A 21,446-nucleotide genomic window follows, 5' to 3' on the forward strand; every position below is an offset into this window, starting at 1 on the left:
ACAGGTGGACATGATGGCGTCCCGCCTAAACAAAAAGCTAGAAAGATATTGCGCCAGGTCAAGAGACCCTCAAGCGATAGCTGTGGACGCTCTAGTGACACCGTTGGTGTACCGGTCGGTTTATGTGTTCCCTCCTCTTCCTCTCATACCAAAGGTACTGAGGATAATAAGGAGAAGAGGAGTAAGAACTATACTCATTGTTCCGGATTGGCCAAGAAGAGCTTGGTACCCGGAACTTCAAGAAATGATATCAGAGGACCCATGGCCTCTGCCGCTCAGACAGGACCTGCTGCAGCAGGGGCCCTGTCTGTTCCAAGACTTACCGCGGCTGCATTTGACGGCATGGCGGTTGAACACCGGATCCTGAAGGAAAAGGGCATTCCGGAGGAAGTCATTCCTACGCTGATTAAAGCTAGGAAAGAAGTGACCGCAAACCATTATCACCGCATTTGGCGAAAATATGTTGCGTGGTGTGAGGCCAGGAAGGCCCCCAATGGAGGAATTTCAGCTGGGCCGTTTTCTGCACTTCCTACAGTCAGGGGTGACTATGGGCCTCAAATTGGGTTCCATTTAGAGATGAGCGGGTTCGGTTTCTCTGAATCCGAACCCGCACGAACTTCATGTTTTTTTTCACGGGTCCGAGCGACTCGGATCTTCCCGCCTTGCTCGGTTAACCCGAGCGCGCCCGAACGTCATCATGACGCTGTCGGATTCTCGCGAGACTCGGATTCTATATAAGGAGCCGCGCGTCGCCGCCATTTTCACACGTGCATTGAGATTGATAGGGAGAGGACGTGGCTGGCGTCCTCTCCATTAGAAATTAGATTAGAAGAGAGAGAGAGATTGTGCAGAGTCAGACAGAGTTTACCACAGTGACCAGTGCAGTTGTTGTTAGTTAACTTTTATTTATTTTAATATAATATATCCGTTCTCTGCTATATCCGTTCTCTGCCTGAAAAAAAACGATACACAGCAGCAGCCAGTCACACAGTGTGACTCAGTCTGTGTGCACTCAGCTCAGCCCAGTGTGCTGCACATCAATGTATAAAAGGCAAAGCTTATAATAATTGTGGGGGAGACTGGGGAGCACTGCAGGTTGTTATAGCAGGAGCCCCCAGGAGTACATAATATTATATTAATTTAAAATTAAACAGTGCACACTTTTGCTGCAGGAGTGCCACTGCCAGTGTGACTAGTGGTGACCAGTGCCTGACCACCAGTATAGTAGTATATTGTTGTATGTATTGTATACTATCTCTTTATCAACCAGTCTATATTAGCAGCAGACACAGTACAGTGCGGTAGTTCACGGCTGTGGCTACCTCTGTGTCGGCAGTCGGAACTCGGCAGGCAGTCCGTCCATCCATAATTGTATTACAATATATACCACCTAACCGTGGTATTTTTTTTTCTTTCTTTATACCGTCGTCATAGTGTCATACTAGTTGTTACGAGTATACTACTATCTCTTTATCAACCAGTGTACAGTGCGGTAGTTCACGGCTGTGGCTACCTCTGTGTCGGCAGTCGGCAGGCAGTCCGTCCATCCATAATTGTATTATTATTATAATATATACCACCTAACCGTGGTTTTTTTTTCATTCTTTATACCGTCATAGTGTCATACTAGTTGTTACGAGTATACTACTATCTCTTTATCAACCAGTGTACAGTGCGGTAGTTCACGGCTGTGGCTACCTCTGTGTCGGCAGTCGGCAGGCAGTCCGTCCATCCATAATTGTATTATTATTATAATATATACCACCTAACCGTGGTTTTTTTTTCATTCTTTATACCGTCGTCATAGTGTCATACTAGTTGTTACGAGTATACTACTATCTCTTTATCAACCAGTGTACAGTGCGGTAGTTCACGGCTGTGGCTACCTCTGTGTCGGCAGTCGGCAGGCAGTCCGTCCATCCATAATTGTATTATTATTATAATATATACCACCTAACCGTGGTTTTTTTTTCATTCTTTATACCGTCGTCATAGTGTCATACTAGTTGTTACGAGTATACTACTATCTCTTTATCAACCAGTGTACAGTGCGGTAGTTCACGGCTGTGGCTACCTCTGTGTCGGCAGTCGGCAGGCAGTCCGTCCATCCATAATTGTATTATTATTATAATATATACCACCTAACCGTGGTTTTTTTTTCATTCTTTATACCGTCGTCATAGTGTCATACTAGTTGTTACGAGTATACTACTATCTCTTTATCAACCAGTGTACAGTGCGGTAGTTCACGGCTGTGGCTACCTCTGTGTCGGCAGTCGGCAGGCAGTCCGTCCATCCATAATTGTATTATTATTATAATATATACCACCTAACTGTGGTATTTTTTTTTCTTTCTTTATACCGTCGTCATAGTGTCATACTAGTTGTTACGAGTATACTACTATCTCTTTATCAACCAGTGTACAGTGCGGTAGTTCACGGCTGTGGCTACCTCTGTGTCGGCAGTCGGCAGGCAGTCCGTCCATCCATAATTGTATTATTATTATAATATATACCACCTAACCGTGTTTTTTTTTTCATTCTTTATACCGTCGTCATAGTGTCATACTAGTTGTTACGAGTATACTACTATCTCTTTATCAACCAGTGTACAGTGCGGTAGTTCACGGCTGTGGCTACCTCTGTGTCGGCAGTCGGCAGGCAGTCCGTCCATCCATAATTGTATTATTATTATTATAATATATACCACCTAACCGTGGTTTTTTTTTCATTCTTTATACCGTCGTCATAGTGTCATACTAGTTGTTACGAGTATACTACTATCTCTTTATCAACCAGTGTACAGTGCGGTAGTTCACGGCTGTGGCTACCTCTGTGTCGGCAGTCGGCAGGCAGTCCGTCCATCCATAATTGTATTATTATTATAATATATACCACCTAACCGTGGTTTTTTTTTCATTCTTTATACCGTCGTCATAGTGTCATACTAGTTGTTACGAGTATACTACTATCTCTTTATCAACCAGTGTACAGTGCGGTAGTTCACGGCTGTGGCTACCTCTGTGTCGGCAGTCGGCAGGCAGTCCGTCCATCCATAATTGTATTATTATTATAATATATACCACCTAACCGTGGTTTTTTTTTCATTCTTTATACCGTCGTCATAGTGTCATACTAGTTGTTACGAGTATACTACTATCTCTTTATCAACCAGTGTACAGTGCGGTAGTTCACGGCTGTGGCTACCTCTGTGTCGGCAGTCGGCAGGCAGTCCGTCCATCCATAATTGTATTATTATTATAATATATACCACCTAACCGTGGTTTTTTTTTCATTCTTTATACCGTCGTCATAGTGTCATACTAGTTGTTACGAGTATACTACTATCTCTTTATCAACCAGTGTACAGTGCGGTAGTTCACGGCTGTGGCTACCTCTGTGTCGGCAGTCGGCAGGCAGTCCGTCCATCCATAATTGTATTATTATTATAATATATACCACCTAACCGTGGTTTTTTTATACCACCTAACCGTGGCAGTCCGTCCATAATTGTATACTAGTATCCAATCCATCCATCTCCATTGTTTACCTGAGGTGCCTTTTAGTTCTGCCTATAAAATATGGAGAACAAAAAAGTTGAGGTTCCAAAATTAGGGAAAGATCAAGATCCACTTCCACCTCGTGCTGAAGCTGCTGCCACTAGTCATGGCCGAGACGATGAAATGCCAGCAACGTCGTCTGCCAAGGCCGATGCCCAATGTCATAGTACAGAGCATGTCAAATCCAAAACACCAAATATCAGAAAAAAAAGGACTCCAAAACCTAAAATAAAATTGTCGGAGGAGAAGCGTAAACTTGCCAATATGCCATTTACCACACGGAGTGGCAAGGAACGGCTGAGGCCCTGGCCTATGTTCATGGCTAGTGGTTCAGCTTCACATGAGGATGGAAGCACTCAGCCTCTCGCTAGAAAACTGAAAAGACTCAAGCTGGCAAAAGCACCGCAAAGAACTGTGCGTTCTTTGAAATCCCAAATCCACAAGGAGAGTCCAATTGTGTCGGTTGCGATGCCTGACCTTCCCAACACTGGACGTGAAGAGCATGCGCCTTCCACCATTTGCACGCCCCCTGCAAGTGCTGGAAGGAGCACCCGCAGTCCAGTTCCTGATAGTCAGATTGAAGATGTCAGTGTTGAAGTACACCAGGATGAGGAGGATATGGGTGTTGCTGGCGCTGGGGAGGAAATTGACCAGGAGGATTCTGATGGTGAGGTGGTTTGTTTAAGTCAGGCACCCGGGGAGACACCTGTTGTCCGTGGGAGGAATATGGCCGTTGACATGCCAGGTGAAAATACCAAAAAAATCAGCTCTTCGGTGTGGAGGTATTTCACCAGAAATGCGGACAACAGGTGTCAAGCCGTGTGTTCCCTTTGTCAAGCTGTAATAAGTAGGGGTAAGGACGTTAACCACCTCGGAACATCCTCCCTTATACGTCACCTGCAGCGCATTCATAATAAGTCAGTGACAAGTTCAAAAACTTTGGGTGACAGCGGAAGCAGTCCACTGACCAGTAAATCCCTTCCTCTTGTAACCAAGCTCACGCAAACCACCCCACCAACTCCCTCAGTGTCAATTTCCTCCTTCCCCAGGAATGCCAATAGTCCTGCAGGCCATGTCACTGGCAAGTCTGACGAGTCCTCTCCTGCCTGGGATTCCTCCGATGCATCCTTGCGTGTAACGCCTACTGCTGCTGGCGCTGCTGTTGTTGCCGCTGGGAGTCGATGGTCATCCCAGAGGGGAAGTCGTAAGCCCACTTGTACTACTTCCAGTAAGCAATTGACTGTTCAACAGTCCTTTGCGAGGAAGATGAAATATCACAGCAGTCATCCTACTGCAAAGCGGATAACTGAGTCCTTGACAACTATGTTGGTGTTAGACGTGCGTCCGGTATCCGCCGTTAGTTCACAGGGAACTAGACAATTTATTGAGGCAGTGTGCCCCCGTTACCAAATACCATCTAGGTTCCACTTCTCTAGGCAGGCGATACCGAGAATGTACACGGACGTCAGAAAAAGACTCACCAGTGTCCTAAAAAATGCAGTTGTACCCAATGTCCACTTAACCACGGACATGTGGACAAGTGGAGCAGGGCAGGGTCAGGACTATATGACTGTGACAGCCCACTGGGTAGATGTATGGACTCCCGCCGCAAGAACAGCAGCGGCGGCACCAGTAGCAGCATCTCGCAAACGCCAACTCTTTCCTAGGCAGGCTACGCTTTGTATCACCGCTTTCCAGAATACGCACACAGCTGAAAACCTCTTACGGCAACTGAGGAAGATCATCGCGGAATGGCTTACCCCAATTGGACTCTCCTGTGGATTTGTGGCATCGGACAACGCCAGCAATATTGTGTGTGCATTAAATATGGGCAAATTCCAGCACGTCCCATGTTTTGCACATACCTTGAATTTGGTGGTGCAGAATTTTTTTAAAAACGACAGGGGCGTGCAAGAGATGCTGTCGGTGGCCAGAAAAATTGCGGGACACTTTCGGCGTACAGGCACCACGTACAGAAGACTGGAGCACCACCAAAAACTACTGAACCTGCCCTGCCATCATCTGAAGCAAGAAGTGGTAACGAGGTGGAATTCAACCCTCTATATGCTTCAGAGGTTGGAGGAGCAGCAAAAGGCCATTCAAGCCTATACAATTGAGCACGATATAGGAGATGGAATGCACCTGTCTCAAGTGCAGTGGAGAATGATTTCAACGTTGTGCAAGGTTCTGATGCCCTTTGAACTTGCCACACGTGAAGTCAGTTCAGACACTGCCAGCCTGAGTCAGGTCATTCCCCTCATCAGGCTTTTGCAGAAGAAGCTGGAGGCATTGAAGAAGGAGCTAACACGGAGCGATTCCGCTAGGCATGTGGGACTTGTGGATGCAGCCCTTAATTCGCTTAACAAGGATTCACGGGTGGTCAATCTGTTGAAATCAGAGCACTACATTTTGGCCACCGTGCTCGATCCTAGATTTAAAGCCTACCTTGGATCTCTCTTTCCGGCAGACACAGGTCTGCTGGGGTTGAAAGACCTGCTGGTGACAAAATTGTCAAGTCAAGCGGAACGCGACCTGTCAACATCTCCTCCTTCACATTCTCCCGCAACTGGGGGTGCGAGGAAAAGGCTCAGAATTCCGAGCCCACCCGCTGGCGGTGATGCAGGGCAGTCTGGAGCGACTGCTGATGCTGACATCTGGTCCGGACTGAAGGACCTGACAACGATTACGGACATGTCGTCTACTGTCACTGCATATGATTCTCTCAACATTGATAGAATGGTGGAGGATTATATGAGTGACCGCATCCAAGTAGGCACGTCACACAGTCCGTACTTATACTGGCAGGAAAAAGAGGCAATTTGGAGGCCCTTGCACAAACTGGCTTTATTCTACCTAAGTTGCCCTCCCACAAGTGTGTACTCCGAAAGAGTGTTTAGTGCCGCCGCTCACCTTGTCAGCAATCGGCGTACGAGGTTACATCCAGAAAATGTGGAGAAGATGATGTTCATTAAAATGAATTATAATCAATTCCTCCGCGGAGACATTGACCAGCAGCAATTGCCTCCACAAAGTACACAGGGAGCTGAGATGGTGGATTCCAGTGGGGACGAATTGATAATCTGTGAGGAGGGGGATGTACACGGTGATATATCGGAGGGTGAAGATGAGGTGGACATCTTGCCTCTGTAGAGCCAGTTTGTGCAAGGAGAGATTAATTGCTTCTTTTTTGGGGGGGGTCCAAACCAACCCGTCATATCAGTCACAGTCGTGTGGCAGACCCTGTCACTGAAATGATGGGTTGGTTAAAGTGTGCATGTCCTGTTTTGTTTATACAACATAAGGGTGGGTGGGAGGGCCCAAGGATAATTCCATCTTGCACCTCTTTTTTCTTTTCTTTTTCTTTGCATCATGTGCTGATTGGGGAGGGTTTTTTGGAAGGGACATCCTGCGTGACACTGCAGTGCCACTCCTAGATGGGCCCGGTGTTTGTGTCGGCCACTAGGGTCGCTAATCTTACTCACACAGCTACCTCATTGCGCCTCTTTTTTTCTTTGCGTCATGTGCTGTTTGGGGAGGGTTTTTTGGAAGGGACATCCTGCGTGACACTGCAGTGCCACTCCTAGATGGGCCCGGTGTTTGTGTCGGCCACTAGGGTCGCTTATCTTACTCACACAGCGACCTCGGTGCAAATTTTAGGACTAAAAATAATATTGTGAGGTGTGATGTGTTCAGAATAGGCTGAAAATGAGTGTAAATTATGTTTTTTGAGGTTAATAATACTTTGGGATCAAAATTACCCCCAAATTCTATGATTTAAGCTGTTTTTTAGGGTTTTTTGAAAAAAACACCCGAATCCAAAACACACCCGAATCCGACAAAAAAAATTCGGTGAGGTTTTGCCAAAACGCGGTCGAACTCAAAACACGGCCGCGGAACCGAACCCAAAACCAAAACACAAAACCCGAAAAATTTCCGGCGCTCATCTCTAGTTCCATTAAGGCTCTATCGATTTTCTTCCAGAGAGAACTGGCTTCACTACCTGAAGTTCAGACTTTTGTTAAAGGAGTGCTGCATATTCAGCCCCCTTTTGTGCCTCCAGTGGCACCTTGGGATCTCAACGTGGTGTTGGATTTCCTAAAGTCACATTGGTTTGAGCCAATTAAAACCGTGGAATTGAAATATCTCACGTGGAAAGTGGTCATGTTGTTGGCCTTGGCTTCGGCCAGGCATGTATCAGAATTGGCGGCTTTGTCATGTAAAAGCCCTTATCTGATTTTCCATATGGATAGGGCAGAATTGAGGACTCGTCCCCAATTTCTCCCTAAGGTGGTATCAGCCTTTCATCTGAACCAACCTATCGTGGTGCCTGCGGCTACTAAAGACTTGGAGGCTTCCAAGTTGTTGGACGTAGTCAGGGCCCTGAAAATTTATGTTTCCAGGACAGCTGGAGTCAGAAAGACTGACTCGCTATTTATCCTGTATGCGCCCAACAAGTTGGGTGCACCTGTTTCAAAGCAGACTATTGCTCGCTGGATCTGTAGTACGATTCAGCTTGCACATTCTGCGGCTGAACTGCCGCATCCTAAATCAGTGAAAGCCCATTCCACGAGGAAGGTGGGCTCTTCTTGGGCGGCTGCCCGAGGGGTCTCGGCTCTACAACTTTGCCGAGCAGCTACTTGGTCGGGGTCAAACACATTTGCTAAATTCTACAAGTTTGACACCCTGGCTGAGGAGGACCTAGAGTTTGCCCATTCGGTGCTGCAGAGTCATCCGCACTCTCCCGCCCGTTTGGGAGCTTTGGTATAATCCCCATGGTCCTTACGGAGTCCCAGCATCCACTTAGGACATTAGAGAAAATAAGAATTTACTCACCGGTAATTCTATTTCTCGTAGTCCGTAGTGGATGCTGGGCGCCCATCCCAAGTGCGTATTGTCTGCAATACTTGTATATAGTTATTGTTTAACTAAAGGGTTATTGTTGAGCCATCTGTTGAGAGGCTCAGTTGTTCTCATACTGTTAACTGGGTATTGTATCACGAGTTATACGGTGTGATTGGTGTGGCTGGTATGAGTCTTACCCGGGATTCAAAATCCTTCCTTATTGTGTCAGCTCTTCCGGGCACAGTATCCTAACTGAAGTCTGGAGGAGGGTCATAGAGGGAGGAGCCAGTGCACACCAGTTAGACCAAAAAGCTTTCTTTTAGTTGTGCCCAGTCTCCTGCGGAGCCGCTATTCCCCATGGTCCTTACGGAGTCCCAGCATCCACTACGGACTACGAGAAATAGAATTACCGGTGAGTAAATTCTTATTTTTTCTGTACCTTCCCAATGACGGCGATAGAAGAAAACTGTAGAGATTGAGATGAGCATAATTGCAGAGGAATTTTCCAACAATACAAGTAGGATTATGGTGTTCCTCAATGTGGGACCAGTTCAAAGTTGAGCACAAGTCAAATATACTTACGCTCACATTGCATACACATTGGAAAATGCACATCTGTACCACAGCACTGCCGTGCAAAAGTCTAAAAAGGGATTTTAGATTCAGCAGAGAACAGGCTGCACATGTGACTTGTCACTGGGCGCTACACCCACTTTCCGCTCTCTTTGATCATTAAGGAGTCAGAAGAGCAGTGGTGGTGCGAGCATGTTCATTGAAGACATTTGGAGACCCATCTTTTAGCCTGAATGCCGGTTTATAGGGAATCAGGAATAAAGGTGTTGGATAAATACTACATCTGGTTCTTGCTCCAGGTTGAGAGTCCGGGATAGCTCTTCAACTCCAGTCAGAATTTCAAGATATGCTATGAAAAGTATCCAGTGGAGCAATGGATGGCTCAGGTCAACTATTTCCGAATCTTTGTAGTCTTCCTCATTCCTGTAATACTTCAAATGGTCTCATACTGTTCTGTTGGCTGAGTGGTTCAGAGTCAAGGCTTGGAAAAAAAACAGAGTGCGCATGCCTTCGACGCGTGCCAAAAAATGGGTGTGGACAATTAAAATGGGACATGATACACATATGCCCCAATAGTGCAGTGCCAGATACACAAATGCTGCCACAGTGCCAGATACACAAATGCCACCACAGTGCCAGATACACAAATGCCACCACAGTGCCAGATACACAAATGCCCCACAGTGCCAGATACACATTGCCCCATAGTGCCAGATACACAAATGCCCCACTGTGCCAGGTACACAAATGCCCCACAGTGCCAGATACACATTGCCCCACAGTGCCAGATACACATTAACCCAAACATGCCCCCCCACCCCACTGTGCTGCTCACCGCTGCTGCTGTGTGTTAGGGGAGGAGAGCGCAGCCAATCGGAGCTCGCGGACCGGCAGCGGTGGCTCCTGATTGGCTGCCGGTCCACGAGCTCTGATTGGCTCACGAAGCGACGGCTGGTTTGAGATCCTACCCGCCGCCGGACATAGCTACGTTCTCCTCCCTGCCCTGACAACTGAGACACGCCGCCATCGGACTGAGGGGTAGCGTGTCTCGCTGACACACAGCAGCGGGTCGTAACAAACGGCTTTGCGGGCCTTATACGGCCCGCGGGCCGGAGGTTCCCCACCTCTATTCTATACCATATCATCCATGTCATCCGCTCCTACCGAATCATGTGGACCAGCTTATCAAATCACCATCTCCCTGACCAGGATCAGCAGTGCCTTCGGACCCTTTGATTAATATCTTCAGTGAACGCATTAAGCAAGATCTTCTGAAGGCGGTGAGAGCCGTATGGACTAGGTTCCGATTCCTTCGTCACCTACGGACCTCTCAGGCTGACCTACAGGATTAATGACTACAATACGATGACAAACCATAATGAAAATGATAACTTTCTGTTGAGAAAAAAGGAAAGAGATTTCTGGCTACTATTTGGTGGATAACAATTGCAATAAGTGTTGTGACCAGTAGCCAAGCAAGAGAAACCCCACAGACATACGTTTTCCATCCTTTATTCCTCTGACAACTATAAATCCACACATTCCCTGTAAATCTCCTGAAAACTGAATTTTATTTAACCTGTTGAACTGAGCCTTATGGGAACATACGGAACATATACAATCCAGGTAAAATGGAACAGTGCAGTAAGAATCAGCAGTAAAAGTCCTTATGGATCTATCACCACTAATCGGCGCTGCGATGGGCGAGCTTATAAAATGCAGAATGTTCCCGACTGAGGAGCTCTGCACCACCTCAGAAGGCTTTCTCAGACCTTTTAAACCTGTGATCCGTGCAGCAGGTTTCGGTACTCTGATTTGTTTTTGAAAAAGGTCAGAGTACCAAAACGCGTTGCACTGACCACGTGCCCTGGATCGTTGATACCACAGTAGACATTTTATAAGGTCTGAGAAAGCCTTCTGCGGTGGTGCCGAGCTCCTCAGCCGGGACCATTCGGCTTTTTATAAGCTCGCCCACCGCAGTACCGATGAATTGTGAGAGATCCATAAGGACTTTTACTGCTGATTCTCACAGCACTCTTCACTTTACCTGGATTGTGTATGTATTACTTTTATTTATCCATTTATTTTACGTATTGTTCTGAAATAAATTGTTTGCAAATGAAACCTATTTATACAGTATAAAGGTTGAGCAAGGTTTTAACATCTTCATGTAAATAAGCGCCATCACGTGTACCACACTTATACTTACTACATGTGTTCATGCACACGTAAAAAACTAAGTTAATTAAAAGAACACCCTCTCATTGTTAATGGGGTATCTTTCCATTTCTTTTTTAAGCACGAAGTTAACAAAAACATTTGCGGTACAATGTGGTTAGTATTACCTCAGTCACTAAGTAAAGGGACAGAAAATAACCCTCCCATGATGTGAGAGAGGCACCACGTGACTGTGTTTCCTCCCCTGAGCACGTTTGCGGCTATTTAATTATTCTGCCTCCCATGGCATAAGGCAAGTGACTGTGCAGGCAGTTGTATGAGGATTCAAGAGCCTGCTATTGGTGAAGACCTAGATCTTGCATTATAATTAAATAACTTTTCATTTTACAATATTGATACCTTTCTAAAAAAATCTATAATGATTTATATGCCTGTAACGCATTTATAAAATACCTGTAGCAATAAATAAGCATAGAAAACAGAAATATGTTTTGTCTAAATTAATTATTATTTCTCTGACGTCCTAGTGGATGCTGGGGACTCCGTAAGGACCATGGGGAATAGCGGCTCCGCAGGAGACTGGGCACAGCTAAGAAAGATTAGGACTACCTGGTGTGCACTGGCTCCTCCCACTATGACCCTCCTCCAGACTTCAGTTAGAATCCTGTGCCCGGCTGAGCTGGATGCACACTAGGGGCTCTCCTGAGCTCCTAGAGAGAAAGTATATTTTAGGTTTTTTATTTTACAGTGAGATCTGCTGGCAACAGACTCACTGCAGCGAGGGACTAAGGGGAGAAGAAGCGAACCTACCTAACTGGTGGTAGCTTGGGCTTCTTAGGCTACTGGACACCATTAGCTCCAGAGGGATCACCGCATGGAACCGGCCATTGGTGTTCGGTCCCGGAGCCGCGCCGCCGGCCCCCTTACAGAGCCAGAAGCAAGAATCCGGAAAATCGGCGGCAGAAGACATCAGTCTTCACCAAGGTAGCGCACAGCACTGCAGCTGTGCGCCATTGCTCCTCATACACACTTCACACTCCGGTCACTGAGGGTGCAGGGCGCTGGGGGGGGGGGGGCGCCCTGAGAAGCAATAAATACACCTTGGCTGGCAAATATATCACAATATATAGCCCCAGAGGCTATATATGTGATAAATACCCCTGCCAGAATCCATAAAAAAGCGGGAGAAAAGTCCGCCGAAAAAGGGGCGGAGCTATCTCCCTCAGCACACTGGCGCCATTTCTCCCTCACAGCTCCGCTGGAAGGAAGCTTCCTGGCTCTCCCCTGCAGTCTACACTACAGAAAAGGGTAAAAAAGAGAGGGGGGGCACTAAATTTAGGCGCAATATACATATAGCAGCTATAAGGGGATATAATTTAGTTAATCCCTGATTTATATAGCGCTCTGGTGTGTGCTGGCATACTCTCTCTCTGTCTCCCCAAAGGGCTTGGTGGGGTCCTGTCTTCTGTCAGAGCATTCCCTGTGTGTGTGCGGTGTGTCGGTACGGCTGTGTCGACATGTTTGATGTGGAGACTTATGTGGAGGAGGAGCAGGTGCCTATAAATGTGTTGTCACCCCCTGCGGGGCAGACACCGGAGTGGATGGACTTGTGGAAGGAATTACGCGAAAGTGTCGACTCCTTACATAAAAAATTTGACGACATGCCAAATGCGGGGCAGCCGGCTTCTCAGCCCGTGCCTGCCCAGACGTCTCAAAAGTCATCAGGGGCTCTAAAACGCCCGCTACCTCAGTTGGCAGACACAGATGTCGACACGGATACTGATACCAGTCTCGACGACGAAGAGACTAATGTAATGTCCAATAGGGCCACTCGTTATATGATTGAGGCAATGAAAAATGTTTTACACATTTCTGAAGTGACCCCAGGTACCACAAAAAAGGGTATTATGTTTGGGGAGAAAAAACTACCAGTAGTTTTTCCCCCTTCTGAAGAATTGAATGAAGTGTGTGAACTAGCGTGGGCTTCCCCCGATAAAAAATTGGTAATTTCAAAAAAATTACTAATGGCGTACCCTTTCCCGCCAGAGGATAGGTCACTTTGGGAAACACCCCCTAGGGTGGATAAAGCACTTATGCGCTTATCAAAAAAGGTGGCACTGCCGTCCCAGGATACGGCCGCCCTAAAGGAACCTGCTGACAGAAAGCAGGAGGCTCTCCAGAAAGCTATATATACACACACTGGTGTTATACTGAGACCAGCTATTGCCTCAGCATGGATGTGCAGTGCTGCAGCTGCATGGTCAGACTCCCTGTCAGAAAACATTGACACCCTAGACAGGGACACTATATTGCTAAACGTAGAGCATATTAAAGACGCTGTCTTTTACATAAGAGATGCACAGAGGGATATTTGCCGGCTGGCATCAAAAATAAGTGCACTGTCCATTTGTGCCAGGAGAGGGTTATGGACCCGGCAGTGGACAGGTGATGCAGATTCTAAAAGGCACATGGAAGTTTTGCCTTATAAGGGTGAGGAGTTGTTCGGGGATGGTCTTTCAGACTTAGTGTCCACAGCAACAGCTGGGAAGTCAGCATTTTTGCCACATGTCCCCTCACAACCAAAGAGAGCACCGTATTATCAGGTGCAGTCCTTTCGCCCCCAAAAGAGCAGACGGGGTAGAGGCGCGTCCTTTCTGCCCAGAGGCAGAGGTAGGGGAAAAAAGCTGCAGCATACAGCCACTTCCCAGGCACAAAAGTCCTCCCCCGCTTCTTCTGCTAAGTCCGCCGCATGATGCTGGGGCTCAGCAGGCGGAGCCAGGTACAGTGGGGGGCCGTCTCAAAAACTTCAGCAATCAGTGGGCTCGCTCACAGGTAGATCTCTGGATCCTTCAAGTGGTATCTCAGGGGTACAGGCTAAAATTCGAGACATCCCCCCCCCCGTTTCCTCAAATCTGCCTTACCAACGACTCCTTCAGAAAGGGAGGCTGTGTTAGAGGCAATTAACAAGCTGTATTCCCAGCAGGTGATAGTCAAGGTGCCCCTACTTCAACAAGGACGGGGTTACTATTCCACAATGTTTGTGGTACCGAAACCGGACGGTTCGGTGAGACCCATTTTAAATTTGAAATCCTTGAACACATATTTAAGAAAATTCAAGTTCAAGATGGAATCGCTCAGGGCGGTTATTGCAAGCCTGGAAGAGGGAGATTACATGGTATCTCTGGACATCAAGGATGCTTACCCGCATGTCCCCATTTACCATCCTCACCAGGAGTACCTCAGATTTGTGGTACAGGATTGTCATTACCAATTCCAGACGTTGCCGTTCGGCCTGTCCACGGCACCGAGGGTATTTACCAAGGTAATGGCCGAAATGATGATACTCCTTCGGAAAAAGGGAGTTTTAATTATCCCATACTTGGACGATCTCCTGATAAGGGCGAGGTCCAGAGAGCAGTTGTTGGTCGGCGTAGCATTATCTCAGGAGGTGCTACACCAGCACGGTTGGATTCTGAATATTCCAAAGTCTCAGCTGGTTCCGGCGACACGTCTACTGTTCCTGGGGATGATTCTGGACACAGTCCAGAAAAAAAGTGTTTCTCCCAGAGGAGAAAGCCAAGGAGCTGTCATCTCTAGTGAGAGGCCTCCTGAAACCAAAACAGGTGTCGGTGCATCATTGCACGCGAGTCCTGGGAAAGATGGTAGCTTCCTACGAAGCGATTCCATTCGGCAGGTTCCATGCCAGAACCTTTCAGTGGGACCTGTTGGACCAATGGTCCGGATCGCATCTTCAAATGCATCGGTTGATAACCCTGTCTCCAAGGACCAGGGTGTCTCTGCTGTGGTGGCTGCAGAGTGCTCATCTCAGAGAGGGCCGCAGATTCGGCATACAGGACTGGGTCCTGGTGACCACGGATGCCAGCCTTCGGGGCTGGGGTGCAGTCACACAGGGAAGAAACTTCCAAGGACTTTGGTCAAGTCAGGAGACTTCCCTACACATAAATGTTCTGGAACTGAGGGCCATTTACAATGCCCTAAGTCAAGCAAAGCCCCTGCTTCAAAACCAGCCGGTTCTGATCCAGTCAGACAAAATCACGGCAGTCGTCCCATGTAAATCGACAGGGCGGCACAAGAAGCAGGACGGCGATGGCAGAAGCCACAAGGATTCTCCGATGGGCGGAAAATCACGTGTTAGCACTGTCAGCAGTGTTCATTCCGGGAGTGGACAACTGGGAAGCAGACTTCCTCAGCAGGCACGACCTCCACCCGGGAGAGTGGGGACTTCATCCAGAAGTCTTCCAACTGATTGTAAACCGTTGGGAAAAGCCACAGGTGGACATGATGGCGTCCCGCTTAAACAAAAAGCTAGAAAAATATTGCGCCAGGTCAAGAGACCCTCAGGCGATAGCTGTGGACGCTCTAGTGACACCGTGGGTGTACCGGTCGGTTTATGTGTTCCCACCTCTTCCTCTCATACCCAAGGTACTGAGGATAATAAAGAAAAGGGGAGTAAGAACTATTCTCATTGTTCCAGATTGGCCAAGAAGGTCTTGGTACCCGGAACTTCAAGAATTAATCTCAGAGGACCCATGGCCTCTGCCGCTCAGACAGGACCTGCTGCTGCAGGGGCCCTGTCTGTTCCAAGACTTACCGCGGCTGCGTTTAACGGCATGGCGGTTGAACACCGGATCCTAAAAGAAAAGGGTATTCCAGAGGAAGTCATTCCTACGCTTATTAAAGCTAGAAAATATGTAACCGTACAACATTATCACCGCATATGGCGAAAATATGTTGCGTGGTGTGAGGCCAGGAAGGCCCCAATGGAGGAATTCCAGCTAGGTCGATTTCTGCACTTCCTACAGTCAGGGGTGACTATGGGCCTAAAACTGGGTTCCCTTAAGGTCCAGATTTCGGCTCTGTCGATTTTCTTCCAAAAAGAACTGGCTTCACTGCCTGAAGTTCAGACATTTGTCAAGGGAGTGCTGCATATTCAGCCTCCTTTTGTGCCTCCAGTGGCACCGTGGGACCTCAACATGGTGTTGGGTTTCCTAAAGTCACATTGGTTTGAGCCACTCAAAACCGTGGATTTAAAATATCTCACGTGGAAAGTGGTCATGCTTTTGGCCTTGGCTTCGGCAAGGCGTGTGTCAGAATTGGCGGCTTTGTCATGTAAAAGCCCTTATTTGATTTTCCATATGGATAGGGCAGAATTGAGGACTCGTCCCCAGTTTCTTCCTAAGGTGGTATCAGCTTTTCACTTGAACCAACCTATCGTGGTGCCTGCGGCTACTAGGGACTTGGAGGACTCCAAGTTACTGGACGTAGTCAGGGCCTTGAAAATTTATGTTTCCAGGACGGCTGGAGTCAGGAAGACTGACTCGCTATTTATCCTGTATGCACCAAACAAGATGGGTGCTCCTGCTTCAAAGCAGACTATTGCTCGCTGGATTTGTAGCACAATTCAGCTTGCGCATTCTGTGGCTGGCCTGCCGCAGCCTAAATCTGTAAAAGCCCATTCCACGAGGAAAGTGGGCTCTTCTTGGGCGGCTGCCCGAGGGGTCTCGGCTTTACAACTTTGCCGAGCTGCTACTTGGTCAGGGGCAAACACGTTTGCAAAATTCTACAAATTTGATACCCTGGCTGAGGAGGACCTTGAGTTCTCTCATTCGGTGCTGCAGAGTCATCCGCACTCTCCCGCCCGTTTGGGAGCTTTGGTATAATCCCCATGGTCCTTACGGAGTCCCCAGCATCCACTAGGACGTCAGAGAAAATAAGAATTTACTCACCGGTAAATCTATTTCTCGTAGTCCGTAGTGGATGCTGGGCGCCCGTCCCAAGTGCGGACTGTCTGCAATACTTGTATATAGTTATTGTTAACTACAAGGGTTATTGTTGAGCCATCTTTTGAGAGGCTCTGTTGTGTTCATACTGTTAACTGGGTATACTATCACGAGTTATACGGTGTGATTGGTGTGGCTGGTATGAGTCTTACCCGGGATTCAAAATCCTTCCTTATTGTGTCAGCTCTTCCGGACACAGTATCCTTACTGAAGTCTGGAGGAGGGTCATAGTGGGAGGAGCCAGTGCACACCAGGTAGTCCTAAATCTTTCTTAGCTGTGCCCAGTCTCCTGCGGAGCCGCTATTCCCCATGGTCCTTACGGAGTCCCCAGCATCCACTACGGACTACGAGAAATAGATTTACCGGTGAGTAAAATCTTATTTTGAGCTATACTCTATAGTCTAATGATATACTTTGAAGAGCAGTAGTTAATATCAAGTGCACATTGGACCTGATTCAGGTGCGGTTGCTACTGCGACCTGATGCGCAAAATACCAATGTTTGGTACTTTACGCATGCGCAGAACCTGTTTTGCTCGTGTTTGAAAGGGTTCTACGACATAGGGGGATATCCTATTAGGCCCAGTAAAACATTGGGTCCAAAAAACGTATGTGACGCAATTTTTCCTGATGTTTCACTGACTTTTTTTTTTTACAGGCTATCCAGATTGATCGCCTGTATTAAAAAAAATGCCCTTTTTCCCGAAAACACCCAGGTTTAGTGAAACCTGTGTGTTTACGGTAGAAACAGCCCCTTTTTCGCACGGAAATGGGGCTGTTTTGGGAAATTTGGTTTCGCTTGCCTGAGGCAGGCGAAAAAATATCCCCGATGAGCAGGACAACCTGCAGCGTCCCATGCCCGCTGCAGCTGGCTGGGACTGCAGGCATCCGGAAGCTGTCCTCTGTGCGGTGACCCCCGGCAGAGAAACCAGGACAGCACCGGGACTGCATCCCTCCTCTCCTCCGCCCCCGGCAACCGTCACATGACGGGGCAGCAGCCATGTGACTGGGGGAGCAGCGCTGCACTGGGTGCAGTCAGGAGCCGGCACCCGGTGCAGCTTCAGGTAACCCCCAATAAGCCACCGCTCATGCTGGCTTATTGGGGGTAATAGGATAGCCCCCGGCGGGACAATTAGCCCCCGTAAATTACCGGGGCTAATTGGATATACCTCATAGGATGCAGTTCGGCATTGGACTGCCAGTGATTGATAGTCTAATGTCGTTTGGGGGTGGTGATGACCTCCATTTCTCCAAACAGCGTAGCACCTCCTGCAGCATTACCATATTAGTGCTATTGCTGCTGCTGCTTCTATGTAAGCAGCAGCAATAGCACCACCAACCAAATCTGAATGAGGGCCATTGTCTCAAAAACTTGTTACATTGTCCAGCAAACTTTCCAAGGTTCTCACAAGCCATTGTGCCAAATTCCATTTTATCAGCAGTCTCACCTACTTTTTCATTATTGCCTCTGAGATATCCATATGGGTACATCAAGGTGAGAGGTGTGGGGGTCTTGTACAATGGGAATCACTGGGGAAGTGAGCAGATTTGGGAAGCTGGCCTACAGTATTCTCTAATTTTGGACAGTCTTTGAGAGTAGGCAAGTAGGTGTCAATATATGTTGTCATTAACACCAAATTAAAGATTGCCTATTGTGCCACAGTCTAGTGCAACTTACTGCTACAGAATTGTTGTGAAATTGTACTGTTACAGTAAACCTTTAAATAAATGTAATCCAAAATGTTCCAGTGTTTGTTGCTCACATATGTAATAGTTAGAAATATGATTGATCAAAACATTTGTTGTCTTCCTGCGGCTGTTTTTGTTCATAGCATAGACCCATGTGATCTGCTTCTTGTTTGCAGCTCGTATACATAGATCTGATGTCCCGTGGCATAAGTTTTCAGCTCTGGACCTGGAGGATGCATAAGTATAGATACAATCTCTATACATTTCTCCTGGCAACACTTCTATGCCTCAGGCAGTGCTCTAGGCTGCCACCTTCTGGCTCTTCACAGCACTTACTGTAATCTTGCTTTCACCACAATTTTGTTTCTTCTGCCTACTATCTATTGGTGCTGTTTTATTTTCTGCTTATATTGTTTCCAGTTATTTGAATTTTAATTAGTGTTTTTTTTATTGTTTACATATTGGGCCTGATTCAGGTCCCGACACTAGTGCGGACCATGCCGCAAAGTACCAATGTTCGGTACTGTGCACATGTGCCAGCGGGTCTGCAACGTAGCATCACACTATTAGTGATTGACAGTTTGATACCTTTTGGGGGCGGTCAGGGGTGTAGCACAGCCTTGATTTCCCAAAACGGAGGCGAGTCCCCGCCATTGTGGGAGGCCAGGATCTTCGTTGGAGGATGGAGATTTCCTGGCCTCTTTGTTGCATCTGCGGCATCTGGCTTGCATGACACTATGAGTCACGTAGCTGGCCAATGGTGTCAGAGATGTTCCGATACTGCATCCTAGGAAGCAGCTCAGATCAGTAATGTATACAGGAGGTGTGACGCCTCCTGCTGCATTACCATATTAGTGCTATCACTGCTGCTGCCATGTAAACATCAGTGATAGCAACTCCTACCACATGTGAATTAGGCCCATAATACGTAAAATACATTCAGTGTAGATTAACCCTGATGGTTCTCCTTGGAGTGTTTAGACGTGATAGAGGAAATAGGCACTTATGGTACTGCAATGTACAGATTAAACAACTGTAAAAATGAATAAAAAAAATTAGATTGGGTAGTTGAAATGTAATTTATTAACAGAGGGTGTTTATAGGTTCACATTAGTATAGTAAATGATAATAATAGTAATGTATCCTCTTGAAGCTGTATAACAGTATCGGCAGTTTCCAGGCAGCAACTAGGGGAATCATTTTGGTGTGCAGGGTGTGTGAAGGGCACATCTTACTCAGTAGAGATTTTCCTACTTCTGAGTGGCTAAAGGCTAATAGACACCTAGAAACATGTGGATACTTCAGCAGACTAATCTCTCCATGGAAGTACAGAACACAAAGTCTAGGTTTTTCAATTTCTAGTTTATATGTAGGATATGAATTACATGTTACCTCCTTATTCAAATCATATCTGCTTACTTTACCAGTGAGGAAGAGAAGGCTGGCCGACTTGGATGGCCCAATGTTTCCGAGATGCCGCAGTACGATTTAGAGCCGAGACGAGAGCATCAGAGCACCACCCAGCAGGACCCTTTCAAATGAGAGTTTGTGCCAGAGCGTGGAATCCTTAAAACAGTGAGAGCCCAACAACTGTGATACATACCTCCGTTCTCTATTGTGCCAGACGTTATACATCCAAATGGATCAACTTTATCATCTATGAGCAGAAATCTACATCAGCCTTGGCAAATCCTGTTTCCAGACGAACCTGTCAGATATTGTGACATTTATTTTGCTGTTGGTGCTTCTTTTGTAACTGGGATCAATACACTAGTTCCATAAATATATAGAATGCATCATCAGTAAATCCAACAGATAGATCCTAATAATGCAGTTACATAAATATATAGTATGAAAAAATAACTTGAATATCACATCATTATCCTGTTGCTGATAAAAAGAAAAACTATTGAACACACTTTGGGCTTACTACTAACTTTAAATCCCTAATCAGATTCCTGTCTTAGCATTTCCCTGTACATAGACCACATTGCCCTTACTTTCCAGATGAAGGTGCCTTGAAAACATTCAGTATATCCCCCAAGGGAGGTTGAAGAGAAGAGAGGGCCGTTTGCATGTGCTGTGCTGGCCCCCTCCTTTCTGGCAGTGCAGCAGCTGTAATAGACTCTTGCTTTGTGCCAGAGTCTACTGCGCATGTGCAGGTCTCTGGGAACATGGCTCATACACTGTGTTCCTGGAAACTTCTCTACTATGCATGTGCAGATCTCTGGGAAAATGGCCGCTGTGCCATTTTCCTGGTAATTTCTGTCTGCAGGGCCAGCCGATCTAGTACTCCGGAGAGGTAAGTATAATTATATAGGTGCAGGGTGGGCACACACTACACCTATTATAGATACACCAATGATATCACCCAATACTAGGTCCCTGTCCCACATTCCACCTCTTTCCTGACATATTTTAGTAATTATTTTACTGTGCTGCAAATGAAACCTATTTTCTTATATTTTTAACTCCACATGTAATCTGTAATACATACTGTCATTAAGAGTTGCAGATAGAGAACTTTTTATGGTTTTTTTAGTTAACAATCATGTTTCTTTTTAATTTTGAACATCTTATTTTTCACATTTTCCAAATCATGTGTAGTTTCCAGTCTGTTTATGCTAATTTTACTGTTTTTTTCAGAACCTGTACTAAGAGGTGCAGAGCTAGCCGTGTTTACATCATCTTGTTATTTATTCCTAGTCATGAAATATATTTAGCATCCATTTAAATCACATCAAAAGTTAATGGCAGCTTTTAAAACATGTTGCAGTGTAAGTATACTTAATTTTCAGACTTTA

General features: G+C 46.6%; 1 protein-coding gene across 2 annotated transcripts in view; it reads left to right on the forward strand.

The window, feature by feature from the left end:
* The window catches only part of TMOD1 (tropomodulin 1), a 154,920-nt gene extending 133,753 nt beyond the window's left edge, over window positions 1-21,167 (forward strand). For both annotated transcript variants that reach the window (XM_063914239.1, XM_063914238.1), the window contains exon 10: window positions 20,070-21,167. In XM_063914239.1, coding sequence (XP_063770309.1) covers window positions 20,070-20,134 — 65 coding nt within the window. In that variant the 3' untranslated portion in view covers window positions 20,135-21,167. The remainder of the gene's footprint in view (window positions 1-20,069) is intronic.
* Window positions 21,168-21,446: the final 279 nt, after the last annotated feature.

This window comes from Pseudophryne corroboree, chromosome 1, assembly GCF_028390025.1.
Source record: "Pseudophryne corroboree isolate aPseCor3 chromosome 1, aPseCor3.hap2, whole genome shotgun sequence".
Lineage (NCBI taxonomy): Eukaryota > Metazoa > Chordata > Amphibia > Anura > Myobatrachidae > Pseudophryne > Pseudophryne corroboree.